The 18,538-nt window shown below is 36.7% G+C and overlaps 1 protein-coding gene across 1 annotated transcript in view; it reads right to left on the bottom strand.

Moving 5' to 3' along the window:
* Window positions 1–1,333: 1,333 nt before the first annotated feature.
* The window catches only part of LOC310919480 (uncharacterized protein), a 58,000-nt gene continuing 40,795 nt past the window's right edge, over window positions 1,334–18,538 (bottom strand). Inside the window, exons 10-16 of the mRNA XM_083878847.1 lie at window positions 18,058–18,219; window positions 16,767–16,856; window positions 13,446–13,529; window positions 11,751–11,872; window positions 7,661–7,769; window positions 6,232–6,395; window positions 1,334–1,980 (exon numbers count right to left, since the gene is read on the bottom strand). Coding sequence (XP_083734973.1) covers window positions 1,848–1,980; window positions 6,232–6,395; window positions 7,661–7,769; window positions 11,751–11,872; window positions 13,446–13,529; window positions 16,767–16,856; window positions 18,058–18,219 — 864 coding nt within the window. The 3' untranslated portion in view covers window positions 1,334–1,847. The remainder of the gene's footprint in view (window positions 1,981–6,231; window positions 6,396–7,660; window positions 7,770–11,750; window positions 11,873–13,445; window positions 13,530–16,766; window positions 16,857–18,057; window positions 18,220–18,538) is intronic.

Raw genomic sequence — 18,538 nt, 5'->3', positions numbered from 1 at the left:
AGATGAGCCCAAACCCAGCAATCAACAGGAAGATCCAAAGTCTGATCCCAAAACCAATCCCAAGTTGTTCCTGGAGCCGATTCCACCTTCAATCCCGGAATTCCCAAAATTCCTGGAATTCCCAAAAAAATCCCCAAATTCCCAGAATTCCCAAAAAATCAACAGGAAGATCCCAGAAGTCAACGGGAAGATCCAAAGTCTGATCCCAGAACCAATCTGAGGTTGCACCAATCCCAGAGCTGATTTCATCCTTGATCCCAAAATTCCCAAAATTCCCGGGATTCCCGAAATCTCCAGAATTCCCCAAAATTCCCAGGATTCCAAGAATTCCCAGAATTCCCAAAAATTCAACAGGAGGATCCCAGAAATCAACGGGAAGATCCAAAGTCTGATCCCAAAACCAATCCCAGGCCGGATCAATCCCAGAACTGATCCCGGAGGCGATTCCATCTTTGATCCCAGAATTCCCAAAATTCCCCAAATTTCCAGGATTCCCAGGATTCCCAGAATTCCCCAAAAATCAACGGGAACATCCCAGAAATCAACAGGAAGATCCAAAGTCTGATCCCAAACCCGATCTGAGGTCGCACCAATCCCGGAGCCGATCCTGGAGCTGATCCCAGAACCGATTTCATCCTTGATCCTGAAATTCCTGAAATTCCTGGAATTCCCACAATTTCCAGCACTCCCGGAATTCCCAAAAATCAGCAGGAAGATCCCAAAAATCAACAGGAAGATCCAAAGTCTGATCCCAAAACCAATCCCAGGTTGCGTCAATCCCGGAGCCGATCCCGGAGCCGATTTCATCCTCGATTGTGAAATTCCCAAAATTCCTGGGATTCCCAGAATTCCCAAAATTCCCACAATTCCCAGGACTCCCAGAATTCCCAGAAATCATCAGGAAGATGCCAAAAATCAACAGGAAGATCCAAAGTCCGATCCCAAAACCAATCCCAGGTTGCGTCAATCCCGGAGCCGATCCCGGAGCCGATTTCACCCTCAGTCCCAGAATTTATGGAATTCCCACAGTTCCCAAAATCTTCAGAATTCCCAAAATTCCCAGGATTCCAAGACTTCCCAGAATTCCCAGCACTCCCAGAATTCCCAAAAAATCAACAGGAAGATCCCAGAAATCAACGGAAAGATCCAAAGTCTGATCCCAAAACCAATCCCAGGCTGGATCAATCCTGGAACCGATCCTGGAGCTGATTCCATCTTTGATCCCAGAATTCCCCAAATTCCCCAAATTTCCAGGATTCCCAGGATTCCCGGAATTCTGGGAATTCCCAAAAAATCATCCAAAGGATCTCAGAGATGAGACCAAACGCAGAAATCAGCAGGAAGATCCAAAGTCTGATCCCAAAACCAATCCCAGATCGATCCAATCCCGGAGCCGATCCCGGAGCCGATTTCATCCTCCATTGTGAAATTCCCAAAATTCCTGGGATTCCCAGAATTCCCAAAATTCCCACAATTCCCAGGACTCCCAGAATTCCCCAAAAACCAGCAGGAAGATCCAAAGTCTGATCCCAAAACCAATCCCAGGTTGGATCAATCCCGGAGCCGATCCCGCAGCCGATTTCACCCTCAGTCCCAGAATTTATGGAATTCTCACAGTTCCCAAAATCTTCAGAATTCCCAAAATTCCCAGAATTCCCAGAACTCCTGGAATTCCCAAAAATCAACAGGAAGATCCCAGAAATCAGCAAGAAGATCCAAAGTCCAACGCCAAAACCGATCCCGGAGCCGATTTCATCCTCAATTGTGAAATTCCCCAAATTCCCGGGATTCCTGGGACTCCCAGAATTCCCCAGAATTCCTGTTTTTCCTGGGATCGTGTCCCTCTCTCAGCAGGAGCTGGCCTGCAGGTTGGCCTCGCTGAGGATGGAGGCGATGAGGGACGAGGAGGAGCTGAAGTCGTCGTCGTCGTCGTCGCTGGGCGGCTCCTCCTGCCGCGACGGCTCCAGCGCCGCGCGGCGCCTGCAACCGAGAGAATTCCTGTTATTTCCATGGAATTCACAAAATTCTCCACGGAATTCCCACGGTTTTCCTTAATTCCCCAGTTTTTCCACTGATTTCCCACAGAATTCCCAGGTTTTTCCATGGAAAATCCCAATTTTTTCCATGGAATTCCCACATTTTTTCCAAGGAATTCAGGGGTTTTCCATGGAATTCCCAACTTTTTCCATAGAATTCCCAACTTTTCCTATGGAATTCCCAACTTTTCCTATGGAATTCCCAACATTTTTCCATGGAATGCCCAGGGGTTTTTCCATGGAATTCCCACATTTCTCCATGGAATTCCCAACATTTTTCCAAAGAATTTATGAGTTTTTTCATGAAATTCTGGACTTTTTTTAAAATGGAATTCCCAACATTTTTCATGGAATTCCCATGGAATTCTTGGGTTTTCAATGGAATTCCCAGGTTTTTCCCATGAAATTCTGGGCTTTTTAAAAACGGAATTCCCACTTTTTTCCAAGGAATTCCCACATTTTTCCTTAATTCCCCAGTTTTTCCAGGGATTTCCCACAGAATTCCCAGGTTTTTCCATGGAAATTCCAAAATTTTCTATGGAATTCACGACTTTTTCCATGGAATTCATGAGTTTTGCCATAAAATTCAGGGCTTTTTTAAAATGGAATTCCCAATTTTTCCAAAGAATTCCCAAGTTTTTCCCATGGAATTCCCAATTTTTCCCATGGAATTCCCACATTTTTCCAACAAATTCCCACATTTTTCCAAAGAATTCATGAGTTTTTTCATAAAACTCTGGACTTTTTTAAAAATGATGTTCCCAACTTTTCCCATGGAATTCCCAACTTTTCCCATGGAATTCCCAAATTTTTCCATGGAATTCCCAAGTTTTTCCATGGAATTCCCACATTTTTTCCAAGGAATTCAGGGGTTTTCCATGGAATTCCCAACTTTTTCCATAGAATTCCCAAATTTTTCCATGGAATGCCCATTAGTTCCATGGAATTCCCAACATTTTTCCATGGAATTCCCAACTTTTTTGTGGATTTCCCAAGTTTTTCCATGGAATTCCCACATTTTCCAAGGAATTCCCAAGTTTTTTCATGGAATTAATGAGTTTTTTCCATGAAATTCTGGGCTTTTTAAAAATGGAATTCCCACTTTTTTTTCCAAGGAATTCCCACATTTTTCATGAAATTCCCAAGTTTTCCCATGGATTTCCCACGGAATTCCCAGGTTCTTTCATGGAATTCCCACATTTTTCCAAAGAATTTATGAGTTTTTTCATAAAATTCTGGACGTTTTTAAAAATGATGTTCCCAACTTTTCCCATGGAATTCTCAAGTTTTTCCAAGGAATTCCCAAGTTTTTTCATGGAATTCCCAAGTTTTTCCAAGGAATTCAGGGGTTTTCCATGGAATTCCCAACTTTTTCCATGGAATTCCCAACTTTTCCTATGGAATTCCCAAATTTTTCCATGGAATGCCCGTTACTTCCATGGAATTTCCAACATTTTTCCAAGAAATTCAGGGGTTTCCAAGGAATTTCCAAGTTTTTTTCATGGAATTCCCAAGTTTTTCCCAAGGAATTCAGGGCTTTTTTCCATGAAATCCTAGGTTTTTAAAAATTGAATTCCCAGGGTTTTTTTCCTTGAAATTCCCATTTTTTTTTCATGGAATTTCCAAGTTTTTTCATGGAATTCCCAAAATTTTCCATGGAATTCAGGGCTTTTCCAAGGACTTCCCAAGTTTTCCCAAGGAATTCCCAAGTTTTTCCATGAAACTGCCATTTTTTTTTCCTTTGAAATTCCCAAAATTTCCAAGGAGTTTATGACTTTTTCTATGGAATTCACGGGTTCTTTAATGGAATTCCCAAATTTTTCCAGGAAATTCCCACATTTTTCCCAAGAAATTCCCATGTTTTTCTCATGGAATTCCCAAGTTTTTCTGTGATTTTTTTAAAAACAGAATTCCCACTTTTTTCCCTATGGAATTCCCACATTTTTTCGTGGAATTTCCAGGGTTTTTTTCCTTGAAATTCCCCAAAATTTTCATGACATTCAAAGCTTTTTCCATGGATTTGGGATTTTTTTTCCATGGATTTTTGGTTTTGGTTTTTTCCCCCAGATTTTGAGTTTTTTTCCTGGATTTTTGGGGTTTTTTTTTTCCCTGGATTTTTTTTTTTTTCCCGGATTTTTTTTTTCCTGGATTTTGGTTTTTTCCCTACAAATTTCAGATTTTTTTTCCCTAAATTTCAGACTTTTTCCCTGGAATTTTAGGAATATTTGGGATTTTTCTCTCCCCAGGGCTCCTTTTCCTTGGTCTTGGGACCTTTTCCCAAGGATTTTTTGTTTTTTTTTTCCCATGAATTTAGTAATTTTCCCATGAATTTGGGTTTTTCCCTGGATTTTGGGGTTTTCCAGGGATTTTGAACCTTTTCAGGACCTTTTCCCACGAATTTTGGGGCAATTTCTATGGATTCTGGGATATTTTTTTTTCCCTGGATTTAGGACCTTTCCCCATCAATTTTGGGTCTTTTTCCAGAGATTTTGGGGGTTTTATTCCCAAATTTGGGGTTTTTTCCCAGTTTTTGGGGCTTTCCCCCCAAATTTCAGATTTTTTTTTCCCCCAATTTCAGATTTTTTTCCCTGGAATTTTAGGAATATTTGGGATTTTTCTCTCCCCAGGGCTCCTTTTCCCTGGCCCTGAGGCCCTTTCCAGGGATTTTGGGGAATTTTCATTGGATTTTAGGATCTTTTCCATCAATTTTGGGTCTTTTTCCACAGATTTCGGGGGGTTTTTTCCCAGATTTTTTGTTTGTTTGTTTGTTTGTTTGTTTGTTTTTCCCAGATTTTGTTTTTTGTTTTTTTTTTTTTCCTGTATTTTCGGGGTTTTTTTTTCCCTGTATTTTGGGTGGGTTTTTTTCCCTGGATTTGGTTTTTTTTTTCCCCGGATTTGGGGTTTTTATTCCCAAATTTTGGTGGTTTTTTTCCAGATTTTGATTTTTTTTTCCCCAGATTTGGAGGTTTTCCCCACAGATTTTGGTGGTTTTTTTCCCACAGATTTTGGGGCATTTTAATGGGATTTTGAGTCTTTTCCCACAGATTTTGGGGTTTTTATTCCCAAATTTTGGATTTTTTTCCCCAAATTTCAGATTTTTTTCCCCAAATTTCCAATTTTTTTCCCTGGAATTTTAGGAATTTCATTATTTTCTCTCCCCAGGGCTCCTTTTCCCTGGCCCTGAGGCCCTTTCCAGGGATTTTGGGGCTTTTTCATTGGATTTTAGGACCTTTTTCAATGGATTTACGACCTTTTCATGAATTTGGAACCTTTTTCCAGGGATTTGGGGGTTTTTCAATAAATTTAGGATTTTTTTTCCTTGGATTTTGGGTTTTTTCCATGAATTTGGGACCATTTTCCATGATTTTAGGATCTTTTTCCATGGATTTGGGATTTTTTCCCACAGATTTTTGGGTTTCTACCCCAGATTTTGCTGCTTTTTCCCAGGATTTTGGGGTTTTTTTCCCAGATTTTTTTTTTCCCTGAATTTTGGGGTTTTTTCTGAATTTTGGGAGTTTTTTCCCTGAATTTTGGGGGTTTCTTTTCCCAAATTTTGGTGGTTTTATTCCTAAATTCGGTGGTTTTTTCCCAGATTTTGGTTTTTTTCCCCAAATTTCTGATTTTTTCCCCGGAATATTTGGAATATTTGGATTTTCTCTCCCCAGGGCTCCTTTTCCCTGGCCCTGAGGCCCTTTCCAGGGATTTTGGGGCTTTTTCCTTGGATTTTAGGATCTTTTCCATCAATTTTGGGTCTTTTTCCACAGATTTTGGGGATTTTTTTTTTTTCCCAGATTTTGTTTTTTGTTTTTTGTTTTTGTTTTGGTTTTTTTTTTTTTTTTTTTTTTTTTTTTTTCCCAGATTTTGGGTTTTTTCCCAGATTTTGTTGTTTGTTTTTTTTTCCTGTATTTTCGGGGGTTTTTTTCCCTGGATTTTGGGTGGGTTTTTTTCCCCGGATTTGGGGTTTTTATTCCCAAATTTTGGAGGTTTTTTCCCCCAGATTTTGGGGCATTTAAATGGGATTTTGAGTCTTTTCCCACAGATTTTGGGATTTTTTCCCCCAAATTTCAGATTTTTTCCCCCAAATTTCAGATTTTTTCCCCCAAATTTCAGATTTTTTTCCCCAAATTTCCGATTTTTTCCCCCAAATTTCCGATTTTTTCCCTGGACTATTTGGAATATTTGTATTTTCCCTCACCAGGCCTCCTTTTCCCTGGCCCTGAGCCGTGTCTGGAGCTGCTCGTTGATCTCCAGTTGTTCCTCCAGGTCTCGTTGGGATTTTTTCCGGGCGTTTTCCAGGCGCTCGATTTCCCCCTCGGCCTCGTCCACCTGACGCTTCAGCGCCTTCACCCGCAGGTTCAGCTGCGGAAAAAATTAAATTTTTTAGGGATTTTAAATAAATTTTTATTTAATAAAATTAAAGGGATGTTTTGGAATTTTTTTGGAATTTTTTTTTGGATTTTTTTTAGGATTTTTTAGGGATTTTTTGGAATTTTTTTGGGTTTTTTTAGGAAGTTTTTTAGGATTTTTTCGGAATTTTTTTTTGAATTTTTTTAGGATTTTTTTACGGATTTTTTTTTATTTTTTAGGGATTTATTACGGATTTTTTTTGGGATTTTTTAGGGGTTTTTTTTATTTTTTTAGGATTTTTTAGGGAATTTTTTTTGAGTTTTTTAGGGATTTTTTTTGAATTTTTAAAGGATTTTTTTGGAACTTTTTAGGGATTTTTTAAAAAATTTTTATAGGATTTTTTAGGGATTTTTTGGAATTTTTTAGGGATTTTTTTGGGACATTTTAGGGATTTTTTTGGAAATTTTTTAGGGATTTTTTTTTTACTTTTTTGGAATTTTTTTAGGGATTTTTTTTTTCTTTTTTGGAATTTTTTAGGGATTTTTTGAAAAATTTTTGGGAATTTTTTGGAAGTTTTTAGGGATATTTTTGGAATTTTGAAGGGATTTTCAAGAGACTTTTTTTTGATTTTTTGGGGATTTTTTGGATTTTTTTAGGGATATTTTTGGAATTTTTTAGGATGCTTTTGGAATTTTTTAGGATTTTTTGGATTTTTTTAGGATTTTTTTTTTTGATTTTTAAAAAATTTTTAGGGATTTTTTTGGGAATTTTCAAAGGGATTTTTTGGATTTTTTAGGGACTTTTTAGGGACTTCTTTGGGACTTCTTCTTCCATGGATTTTTATGATTTTCCATGGATTTTTTCCATTGATTTTCCATGGATTTTTTTTGATTTTCCATGGATTTTTCAATGGAATTTTTTTGGATTTTCCATGGATTTTTCCGTGGATTTTTTTTTTTTTAATTTTATTTTATTTTCCATGGATTTTTTCCATTGATTTTTCCATGGATTTTTTCCATTGATTTTTCCATGGAATTTTTTTGATTTTCCATGGATTTTTTCCATTGATTTTCCATGGATTTTTTGGATTTTCCATGGGATTTTTTGGATTTTCCATGGATTTTTTTGGATTTTGGGAGATTTTCAATGGATTTCCACTGATTTTTCATGGATTTTTGGGGGGATTTTTCATGATTTTTTGGGGATTTTTCCTGGATTTTTTGGGATTTTTGGGAATTTTGGGATTTTTTTGGGGGAATTTTTTGGGAATTCCCCACCTGGTCCCTGTGGTTGTTGCTGTTCTGTCTCTCCTCGTCCAACTGCAGCGACAATTCCTTGATTTTCCTCTCCAGCTTCCGGTTCGACGAGAGGAGAACTGATTTTTCCCTAAAAAAAAAAAGGGAATTTCAATGATTTTTCCAATTCTTTTAAAGGTTTTTTTTTTATTTTAAATGGTTTTTTAAAAGGATTTTTTGGGGGATTTTTGGAGGATTTTTTAAAGGATTTTTTGGGATTTTTTGGGGATTTTTTTGGGATTTTTTTGGGATTTTGGGATTTTTTTGGGTTTTTTTGGGGATTTTTGGGGGATTTTTGGGGATTTTTAGGGGATTTTTGGGGATTTTTGGGGGATTTTTGGGGGGATTTTTGGGGGATTTTTGGGGGGATTTTTGGGGGATTTTTGGAGGATTTCTGGGGATTTTTTGGGGTTTTTTTGGGGATTTTTTGAGGATTTTTAGAGAATTTTTTAGGGATTTTAAAAGGGTTTTTAAAGGATTTTTTAGGGATTTTGAAAGGATTTTTTTTTGAAAGGATTTTTACTGATTTTTTTTTTTTTTAGGGAGGGAATGTCCCTGGATTTGGGAACTGGAATTTGGGAATTTGGGATCAGAAAAAAATCGGGATGTGGAATTTGGGATTTGAGAGTTGTGGATTATTTGGGATCTGGGATTTGGGATGATTTGGGAAATGAGATCTGGGATTTGGAATTTAGGATTTAGGAGTGGAAAAAAAATGGGATTGGGGACCTGAAATTTGGGATTTGGGATCTGGATTTTTGGGGTCATTTGGGACCTGGAATTTTCTATTGGGGATTTGGGAATTAGAATTTGGGATTTTCTATTTGAGATTTGGGATTTTAGATTTGCAATCCGGAATTTGGGATTTTCTATTTGGAATTTGAGATGATTTGGGGTCTGGAATTTGGGATTTTCTGTCGGGGATTTGGGATTTGGAATTTGGGATCTGGTATCTGCATTTTGAGATGATTTGGGATCTGGGATTTGGAATTTTCTATTTGGGATCTGGGATTTTCTATTTGGGATTTGTAATTTGGGATCTGGGATTTGGGATTTTATATTTGGGATTTTCTCTTTGGGATTTGAGATTTTCTATTTGGGATCTGGGACCTGGAATTTGGGATTTTTGGTTTGGGATTTTCTATTTGGGATTTGGGATTTTCTCTTTGGGATTTGGGATTTTCTATTTGGGATTTGAGATTTTCTCTTTGGGATTTGGGATTTTCTATTTGGGATTTGAGATTTTCTCTTTGGGATTTGAGATTTTCTCTTTGGGATTTTCTCTTTGGGATTTGGGATTTTCGGTTTGGGATTTTCTCTTTGAGATTTGGGATTTTCTCTTTGGGATTTGGGATTTGGGACCTGGAATTTGGGATTTGGGGTTTTCTATTTGAGATTTGGGATTTTCGGTTTGGGATTTTAGATTTGGAATTTGGGATCTGGAATTTGGGATTTGAGACCTGGGATTTGGGATTTTATATTTGAGATTTTCTCTTTGGGATTTGGGACCTGGAATTTGGGATGATTTGGGGTCTGGAATTTGGAATTTTCTATTTGGGATTTTGGATTTTCTCTTTGGGATTTGGGATTTTAGATTTGGAATTTGGGATCTGGGACTTTATATTTGGGATTTTATATTTGGGACCCGGAATTTGGGATGATTTGGGGTCTGGAATTTGGGATTTGGGATTTTCTATTTGGGCTTTGGGATTTTAGATTTGGGATTTGAGATTTTTCTCTTTGGGATTTTCTCTTTGGGATCTCGAATTTGGGATTTGGGCTTTGGGATGTGAGATCTGCAATTTCGAATTTTCTATTTGGGATTTGGGATTTTGGACCTGGAATTTGGGATTTTCTATTTGGGATTTTCTCTTTGGAATTTGGGATTTTCTCTTTGGGATTTGGGATTTTCTCTTTGGGATTTGGGATTTTCTCTTTGGGATTTGGGATTTTGGACCTGGAATTTGGGATTTGGGATTTTCTATTTGGGATTTGGGATTTTCTGTTTGGGATTTGGGATTTTCTCTTTGGGATTTGAGATTTTCTATTTGGGATTTGGGACCTGGAATTTGGGATTTGGGATTTTCTATTTGGGATTTGGGCTGTTCTCTTTGAGATTTGGGATTTTCTCTTTGGGCTTTGGGATTTTAGATTTGGGGTTTTCTCTCTAAAATTTGGGATTTTCCCTGTGTTCCCTGACCTCTCCTGGGTGTGCAGCTGCTCCTGGAGCTGTTCCAGCTGTGCCTCCAGCTGTGTGCTCCAGAATTTGGGATTTTCTATTTGGGATTTTCCATTTGGGATTTTCCCTTTGGGATTTGGGATTTTAGATTTGGAATTTGGGATCTGGGACTTTATATTTGGGATTTTATATTTGGGACCTGGAATTTGGGATGATTTGGGGTCTGGAATTTGGGATTTGGGATTTTCTATTTGGTATTTGGGATTTTAGATTTGGGATTTGGGATTTTCTATTTGGATTTGGGATTTGGGATCTGGAATTTGGGATTTTCTATTTGGGATTTGGGATGTGGAATTTGGCATTTAATATTCGGGACCTGGAATTTTATATTTGGAATTTTCTATTTGGGATTTGGGCTGTTCTCTCTGAGATTTGGGATTTTCGATTTGGGATTTGGGATTTTCTATTTGGGCTTTGGGATTTTAGATTTGGGATTTGAGATTTTTCTCTTTGGGATTTTCTCTTTGGGATCTCGAATTTGGGATTTGGGCTTTGGGATGTGAGATCTGCAATTTCGAATTTTCTATTTGGGATTTGGGATTTTGGACCTGGAATTTGGGATTTTCTATTTGGGATTTGGGATTTTCTCTTTGAGATTTGGGATTTTCTATTTGAGATTTGGGATTTTGGACCTGGAATTTGGGATTTGGGATTTTCTATTTGGAATTTTCTATTTGGGATTTGGGATTTTCGGTTTGGGATTTTAGATTTGGGATGTGGGATTTTCTCTTTGGGATTTGAGATTTTCTCTTTGGGATTTGGGATTTTCTATTTCAGATTTGTGCTTTGGGATTTTCTCTGTCCCCTGACCTCTCCTGGGTGTGCAGCTGTTCCTGGAGCTGTTCCAGCTGTGCCTCCAGCTGCGTGTTCCGGAATTTGGGATTTTCCATTTGGGATTTCCCATTTGGGATTTGGGATTTTAGATTTGGAATTTGGGATCTGGGACTTTATATTTGGGATTTTATATTTGAGACCTGGAATTTGGGATGATTTGGGGTCTGGAATTTGGAATTTGGGATTTTCTATTTGGGATTTGGGATTTTCTATTTGGGATTTGGGATTTTCTATTTGGATTTGGGATTTGGGATCTGGAATTTGGGATTTTCTATTTGGGATTTGGGATGTGGAATTTGGCATTTAATATTCGGGACCTGGAATTTTATATTTGGGATTTTCTATTTGGGATTTGGGCTGTTCTCTCTGAGATTTGGGATTTTCGATTTGGGATTTGGGATTTTCTATTTGGGCTTTGGGATTTTAGATTTGGGATTTGAGATTTTTCTCTTTGGGATTTTCTCTTTGGGATCTCGAATTTGGGATTTGGGCTTTGGGATGTGAGATCTGCAATTTCGAATTTTCTATTTGGGATTTGGGATTTTGGACCTGGAATTTGGGATTTGGGATTTTGGACCTGGAATTTGGGATTTTCTATTTGAGATTTGGGCTGTTCTCTTTGAGATTTGGGATTTTCTCTTTGGGATTTGGGATTTTGGACCTGGAATTTGGGATTTGGGATTTTCTATTTGGAATTTTCTATTTGGGATTTGGGATTTTCGGTTTGGGATTTTAGATTTGGGATGTGGGATTTTCTCTTTGGGATTTGAGATTTTCTCTTTGGGATTTTAGATTTGGGATTTGGGATTTTCTCTGGGATTTTCCCTGTGTCCCCTGACCTGTCCTGGGTGTGCAGCTGTTCCTGGAGCTGTTCCAGCTGTGCCTCCAGCTGCGTGTTCCGGAATTTGGGATTTGGGATTTTATATTTCAGATTTTCTATTTGGGATTTGGGATTTTAGATTTGGGATTTTCTCTGGGATTTCCCCTGTGTCCCCTGACCTGTCCTGGGTGTGCAGCTGCTCCTGGAGCTGTTCCAGCTGTGCCTCCAGCTGTGTGTTCCGGCCGTTCCCGGGCCGGTTCTGCCCCTCGGCCGCCGCCAGTCGGTTCCTCAGCTCCTTGTTCTGAAAAATTCACACAAAAATTACATTTAAATGACACTAAAATTCCTAAATATTAAAAAGAAATTGGAAAAAAAAATTAAAAATAAAAATCCAAAAAAATTAGAAAAAAAACTCCCAAAAATTGCTTGAAATTTAGGGTTTTTTTAAAATTTAAAATTATGAAAAAAAATTTTGAAAATTCCCCAATAAAAAAAAAAACTCCCCCAAAATTCCTTGAAATTAAAAATAATCTAAAAAAATTCCCAAAATTGCAAAAAAACCCTAAAAAATTTCCAAAATTACAAAAAAAAAAAATTCCCCAAAGTTCAAATAATTCAAACAAATTTAAATAAAAAAATCCAAAAAAAAATCCCCCCAAATTTAAAAAAAAAAAAAATCCCAGATTTTTCTGGGGATTTTCCTGGGATTTTTCCAGGAACTTTTCCAGAATTTCTCCAGTAATTTTCTAGGAAGTTTTTCCAGGATTTTCCCAGGATTTCCCCAGGATTTTTCCTGGAATTTTTCCAGAATTTTCCCAGGATTTACCTGGAATTTTTCCATAATTTTCCAGGATTTTTCCTGGAATTTTCCCATAATTTTTCTGGGATTTTCCCAGAATTTTCCCAGGATTTTCAAGGAATTTTCAAGGAGTTTTCCTGGAATTTTCCCAGAAATTTTCCCCTTCTTTTTTCTCAGATTTTCCCCGGATTTTTTCCCAGAATTTTCCCAGAATTTTCCAGGATTTTCCCAAGATTTTCCTGAAATTTTCCTGTAATTTTTCCCATTATTTTGCCAGGATTTTCCTGAAATTTTCCCAGAATTTTCCTGGATTTTCCCAGGATTTTCCTGGATTTTCCCCGTAATTTTTCCCATAATTTTCCTGGAAATTTCCCAGTATTTTTCCTGGAATTTCCCATAATTTTCCTGGTATTTTCCCATTATTTTCCCAGAATTTTCCTGGAATTTTCCCGGAACTTTCCCGTAATTTTCCCCATTATTTTCTCACAATTTAATCAGAATTTTTCCCGGAATTTTCCCATAATTTTCCTAGAATTTTCCTGGATTTTTTCCCATAATTTTCCCAGAATTTCCCCAGGATTTTCCTGTAATTTTCCCATAATTTTCCCCATTATTTTCCCAAAATTTTCCTGGAATTTTCCCATAATTTTCCCAGAATTTCCCCAGAATTTTCCTGGATTTTTCCCGGATTTTTCCTGAAATTTTCCCATAATTTTCCCAGAATTTTCCTGGAATTTTCCCGGACTTTTCCTGGCATTTTCCCATAATTTTCCTGGTATTTTCCCATTATTTTCCCAGAATTTTCCTGGAATTTTCCCGGAACTTTCCCGGATTTTTCCTGGATTTTTCCTGGAATTTTTCCCATAATTTTTCCCAGAATTTTCCCGGACTTTTCCCAGAATTTTCCCAGGATTTTCCTGGAATTTTCCCATTATTTTCCCATAATTTTCCTGGTATTTTCCCATAATTTTCCCATAATTTTCCTGGAATTTTCCCATGACTTTTCCCATCATTTTCCTGGTATTTTCCGGGAATTTTCCCAGATTTTTCCCGGGATTTTTGGGGCTGTCCCCACCTGTCTGTCGAGTGCGGATTTGTCACACTCCAGGTCCTGGCGGCTCGAGCGCTCCTGGAGCAGCTCCGCCCTCAGCTGCTCCACCTGCCAATAAAAACAGGAAAAAAAATTACAATTTTCAGGAATTTTCATGGATTTTTTTTACATGGATTTTTTTCCAGGTTTTTTTAGGATTTTTCCATGGATTTCCATGAATTTTCTTGCATTTTCCACGGATTTTCCATCGATTTCCATCAATTCCTCACGGATTTTTCAAGGTTTTTCCGTAGATTTTCTACAGATTTTTCCATGGATTTTCCATGGATTTCAATGAATTTTCCATGGATTTTTTTTTTTTTTCATGGATTTTTTCCATGGATTATTCCAGGATTTTTCTGCATTTTCCAACTTACCCAAAAAATCCCCCCAAAATACCAAAACATTCCACTCAAATTTCCCCAAAATCCCCCCAAAAATTCCCAAAAAATTCCCGCCAAAATTCCCCCAAATTTCCCCTAAAAGTTCCCCCCAAATTCCCCCAAAATTCAAAAAAAATTCCCAAAATTTTCCAAAAAATTCCCTTCCCAAAATTCCCCAAATTCCATAAAAATTCCCCCAAGAAATCCCCCCCAAATCCCCCCAAAATCCCCAAAAATTTCGAAAAAATTCCCCAAAACTTCCCAAAAATTTCCCAAAAAATTCCCTGAAATTCTCAAAAAAAAAAAATTAAAAAATTCCCAAAAAATTCCCCCCAAAAAATCCACAAAATCCCTTAAAAATTCACCCAAAATTCCCCCAAATTTCCCCAAAATTCCACAAAAAAATCCCTCAAAAATTCAAAGAAATCCCCAAATACCCCCAAAAAATTCCCCAAAAATCCCAAAAAAATTCCCCCCAAAATTCCCAACCTTCCCAAAATCCCCAAAATTCCCCCAAATTGCCAAAAATTCCCCAAAAAATCCCTGAAATCCCCCGAAGATTCCAAAAAATTCCCCCCAAATTTCTCCCAAATCTCCCCAAAAATCTCCCTCAAAAATCCCAGAAAATAAAAAAAAAAAAATCCAAAAAAAAAATCGCCAAAATTGCCAAAAAATCCCCCCAAAATTCCAAAAAATTCTCCAAAAATTGAAAAAAAAACCCCAAAAATCCCCCAAAATTCCCATAAAATTCCAAAAAAATTCCCCAAAAATTCACAACCTTCCCAAAATCCCCAAAATTCCTCCAAATTACCAAAAATTGCCCCAAAATTCCAAAAATTTCCTCCCACATTTCTCTAAAAATTCCCCTAAAATTATCAAAAATGCCCCAAAAATCTCCAAAATTCCCCCAAAATCCCTCAAAAAATTCCCTTAAAAATTCCCCATCAATTCCCCGTCTTCCCAAAATTCCCCAAAAATTCAAAAAATTCCCCAAAAATTCAAAAAATTCCCCAAAAATTCCCCCAAAATTCCCCATCTTCCCAAAATCTGCCCAAAATTGCCAAAAATCTGCCCAAAAATCCCCAAAAATTCAAAAAATTCCCAAAAAATTCCCAAAAAAATTCCCCCAAAATTGCCAAAAATCCCTCAAAAAAAACTACCAAAATTCCCAAAAAAACCTCAAAAAAATTCCCCAAATAATCCTGAAAAAATTCCCCAAAATTGCCAAAAAAATTCCAAAAAAATTCCCCCAAAATTAAAAAAAAATCCTCAAAAATCCCCCCAAAATTTCCAAATATCCCCAAAAATTTCCCCCAAAATTCCCCAAAAATTCAAAAAATTCCCCAAAAATTCCCCCAAAATTCCCCATCTTCCCAAAATTCCCCCAAAGTTGCCAAAAATCCCTCAAAAAATCCACCAAAAATCTCAAAAAAATTCCCAAAAATTCTGAAAAAATTCCCCAAAATGCCCAAAAAAATTCAAAAAAATTCCCCAAAAATTCAAAAAAAATCCTTAAAAATCCCCCAAAAAATTCCCCAAAAAATCCTAAAAATTTCCCAAACTTCCTCAACCCTCCCAAACTCCCCAAAATTCCCTAAAAAAAAATCTCAAAAAAATTCCCAAAAAATCCTGTAAAAATTCCCCAAAATTCCCAAAAAATTCCCAAAAAATTCCCCCAAAAATTAAAAAAAATCCCAAAAAAATCCCAAAAAAATCCCAAAAAAATCCTAAAAATTTCCCAAACTTCCCCAACCCTCCCAAACTCCCCAAAATTCCCCCAAAAAAATCTCAAAAAAAATTCCCAAAAATTCTGAAAAAATTCCTCCAAATTGCCAAAAAATTCAAAAAAATTCCCCAAAAATTCAAAAAAAATCCTCAAAAATCCCCCCAAAAATTCCCAAAAATCCCCAAAAATTTCCCCAAAAATTCAAAAAATTCCCCAAAAATTCCCCCAAAATTCCCCATCTTCCCAAAATTCCCCCAAAATTGCCAAAAATCCCTCAAAAAAAAATTCCACCAAAACTCCCCAAAAAAATCTCAAAAAAATCTCCAAAAATTCTGAAAAAATTCCCAAAAAATTCAAAAAAAATTCCCAAAAAATTCAAAAAAATCCCCAAAAATTCAAAAAAAATCCTTAAAAATCCCCCCAAAAATTCCCCAAAAAATCCTAAAAATTTCCCAAACTTCCTCAACCTTCCCAAACTCCCCAAAATTCCCTAAAAAAAAAAAATCTCAAAAAAATTCCCAAAAAATCCTGTAAAAATTCCCCAAAATTGCCAAAAAATTCCAAAAAAATTCCCAAAAAATTCAAAAAAATTCCCCAAAAATTCAAAAAAAATCCTTAAAAATCCCCCAAAAAATTCCCCAAAAAATCCTAAAAATTTCCCAAACTTCCTCAACCTTCCCAAACTCCCCAAAATTCCCTAAAAAAAAAAAATCTCAAAAAAATTCCCAAAAAATCCTGTAAAAATTCCCCAAAATTCCCAAAAAATTCCAAAAAAATTGCCAAAAAATTCCAAAAAAAATCCCCAAAAATTAAAAAAAAAATCCTCAAAAATCCCCCAAAAATTCCCAAAAATCCCCAAAAATTTCCCCAAAAATTCAAAAAATTCCCCAAAAATTCCCAAAAAAATTCCCCATCTTCCCAAAATTCCCCCAAAATTGCCAAAAATCCCTCAAAAAAAAATTCTACCAAAACTCCCCAAAAAAATCTCAAAAAAATCTCCAAAAACTCTGAAAAAATTCCCAAAAAAATTCAAAAAAAAATCCCAAAAAATTCAAAAAAATCCCCAAAAATTCAAAAAAAATCCTTAAAAATCCCCCCAAAAATTCCCCAAAAAATCCTAAAAATTTCCCAACCTTCCCAAACCCCCCCAAATCCCAAATTTTCCCCCAAATTTGCCCAAAATATTGAATTTTTCACCTGTTCCCGTGTTCGGGTGAGTCTGTCCGTGAGCAGCTCCACCGAGCTCCGCTCCTCGTCCAGCTCCAGCTCCAGGCGCTGCCATTTCTCCTGACACGGAAAATTTGGGAAAATTTTAGGATTTTTTTTGAAATTAAAAAAATATATATTTTTGGGGAATGTGGGGGAATTTTTTGGAATTTTTTTGGAAATTTTTGGGGATTTTTTGAGGATTTTTTGGGGATTTTTTGGGGATTTTTTGGGGGATTTTTTGGGGTTTTTTGGAGATTTTTTGAGGATTTTTGGGGTTTTTTTGGTGATTTTTTTGGGATTTTTGGGGGGATTTTTTGGGGTTTTTTGGGGATTTTTTGAGGATTTTTTGGGGATTTTTGAGGATTTTTTGGGGAATTTTTGGTATTTTTTGAGGATTTTTTTTGGAATTTTTTGGGGATTTTTCAAGGATTTTTCTGGAATTTTTTTAGAATTTTTTGGGGATTTTTTGAGGATTTTTTGGGGATTTTTCAGGATTTTTTTGGAATTTTTGAGGATTTTTTTGTGGATTTTTGGGGGGATTTTTTGGAAATTTTTTTGATTTTTTTAAAATTGTATTTTTGGGATTTTTTGGGGAGATTGTTTTGGGTTTTTTGGGGGGATTTTTGAGGAATTTTTTGGGGGATTTTCAGGAGATTTTTGAGGATTTTTTGGGGAGTTTTTGGGGATTTTTTTTGAATTTTTAGGGAATTTTTTTTAAATTATTTTTTGGGAATTCTTGGGGGATTTTTAAGGGATTTTTGGGGGATTTTTGAGGGATTTTTGGGGGATTTTTTGGGATTTTGGAATTATTTTTGGAAATTTTTTGGGGGAATTTTTTTTATTTTTTGGGGAATTTTTTGGGGAATTTTGGGGGGATTTTTTTGGGATTTTTTGAGATTTTTTTGGGGGAATTTTTGGGGGATTTTTTGGAAATTTTTGGGGGGATTTTTGGGGGGATTTTTGGGGGATTTTTGGGGGATTTTGGGGAATTTTTGGGGAACTTTTTTTATTTTTTAGCGAATCTTTTGGGGAAATTTTGGAGGATTTTGGGGGGATTTTTGGGGGGATTTTTTTATTTTTTAGGGAATCTTTTGGGCAATTTTGTGGGGATTTTTTTTGGAATTTTTGGAACTTTTGGGAGAGATTTTTTTGTGAATTTTTGGTGGATTTTTGGGGGGATTTTTTTGGAAATTTTTGGGAATGTTTTGGAAATTTGGGGTGAATTTTTGGGTGAATTTTGGGGATATTTTTAGGGGAATTTTTTTGGCTATTTCTCCACCTCCAGGGCCTTGTTCTGCCGGCTTTTCTCGTCCTGGGCTCGTTTGTTTTTCTCCATTTCCTGTTGCATTTCCTGCATTTCCTGCAGCAGCTGCAGCTTCTCCTGGGCCAGCCCGTCCCGCTGCTGCTGCAGCCCCTGCAGGGATTCCTGCAGCCCGGAAACCTGGCCAAAATAGCCCAAAATTCAATAAAATACACCCAGAAATTCACCCCAAACAGCCCCAAAATTCACCCAAAAATTCACCCCAAACAGCCCCAAAATTCACCCAAAAATTCACCCCAAAAATCCCCAAAATTCAGCCAAAAATTCACCCCAAACAGCCCCAAAATTACCCCAAAAATTCACCCCAAAAATCTCCAAAATTACCCCAAAAATTCACCCCAAACAGCCCCAAAATTCACCCAAAAATTCACCCCAAACAGCCCCAAAATTACCCCAAAAATTCACCCCAAAAATCTCCAAAATTACCCAAAAAATTCAC

This window comes from Zosterops lateralis (assembly GCF_965231275.1).
Source record: "Zosterops lateralis genome assembly, chromosome: 27".
Taxonomy (NCBI): Eukaryota; Metazoa; Chordata; class Aves; order Passeriformes; family Zosteropidae; genus Zosterops; species Zosterops lateralis.
This window is presented reverse-complemented; position numbering and strand designations above follow the sequence as displayed.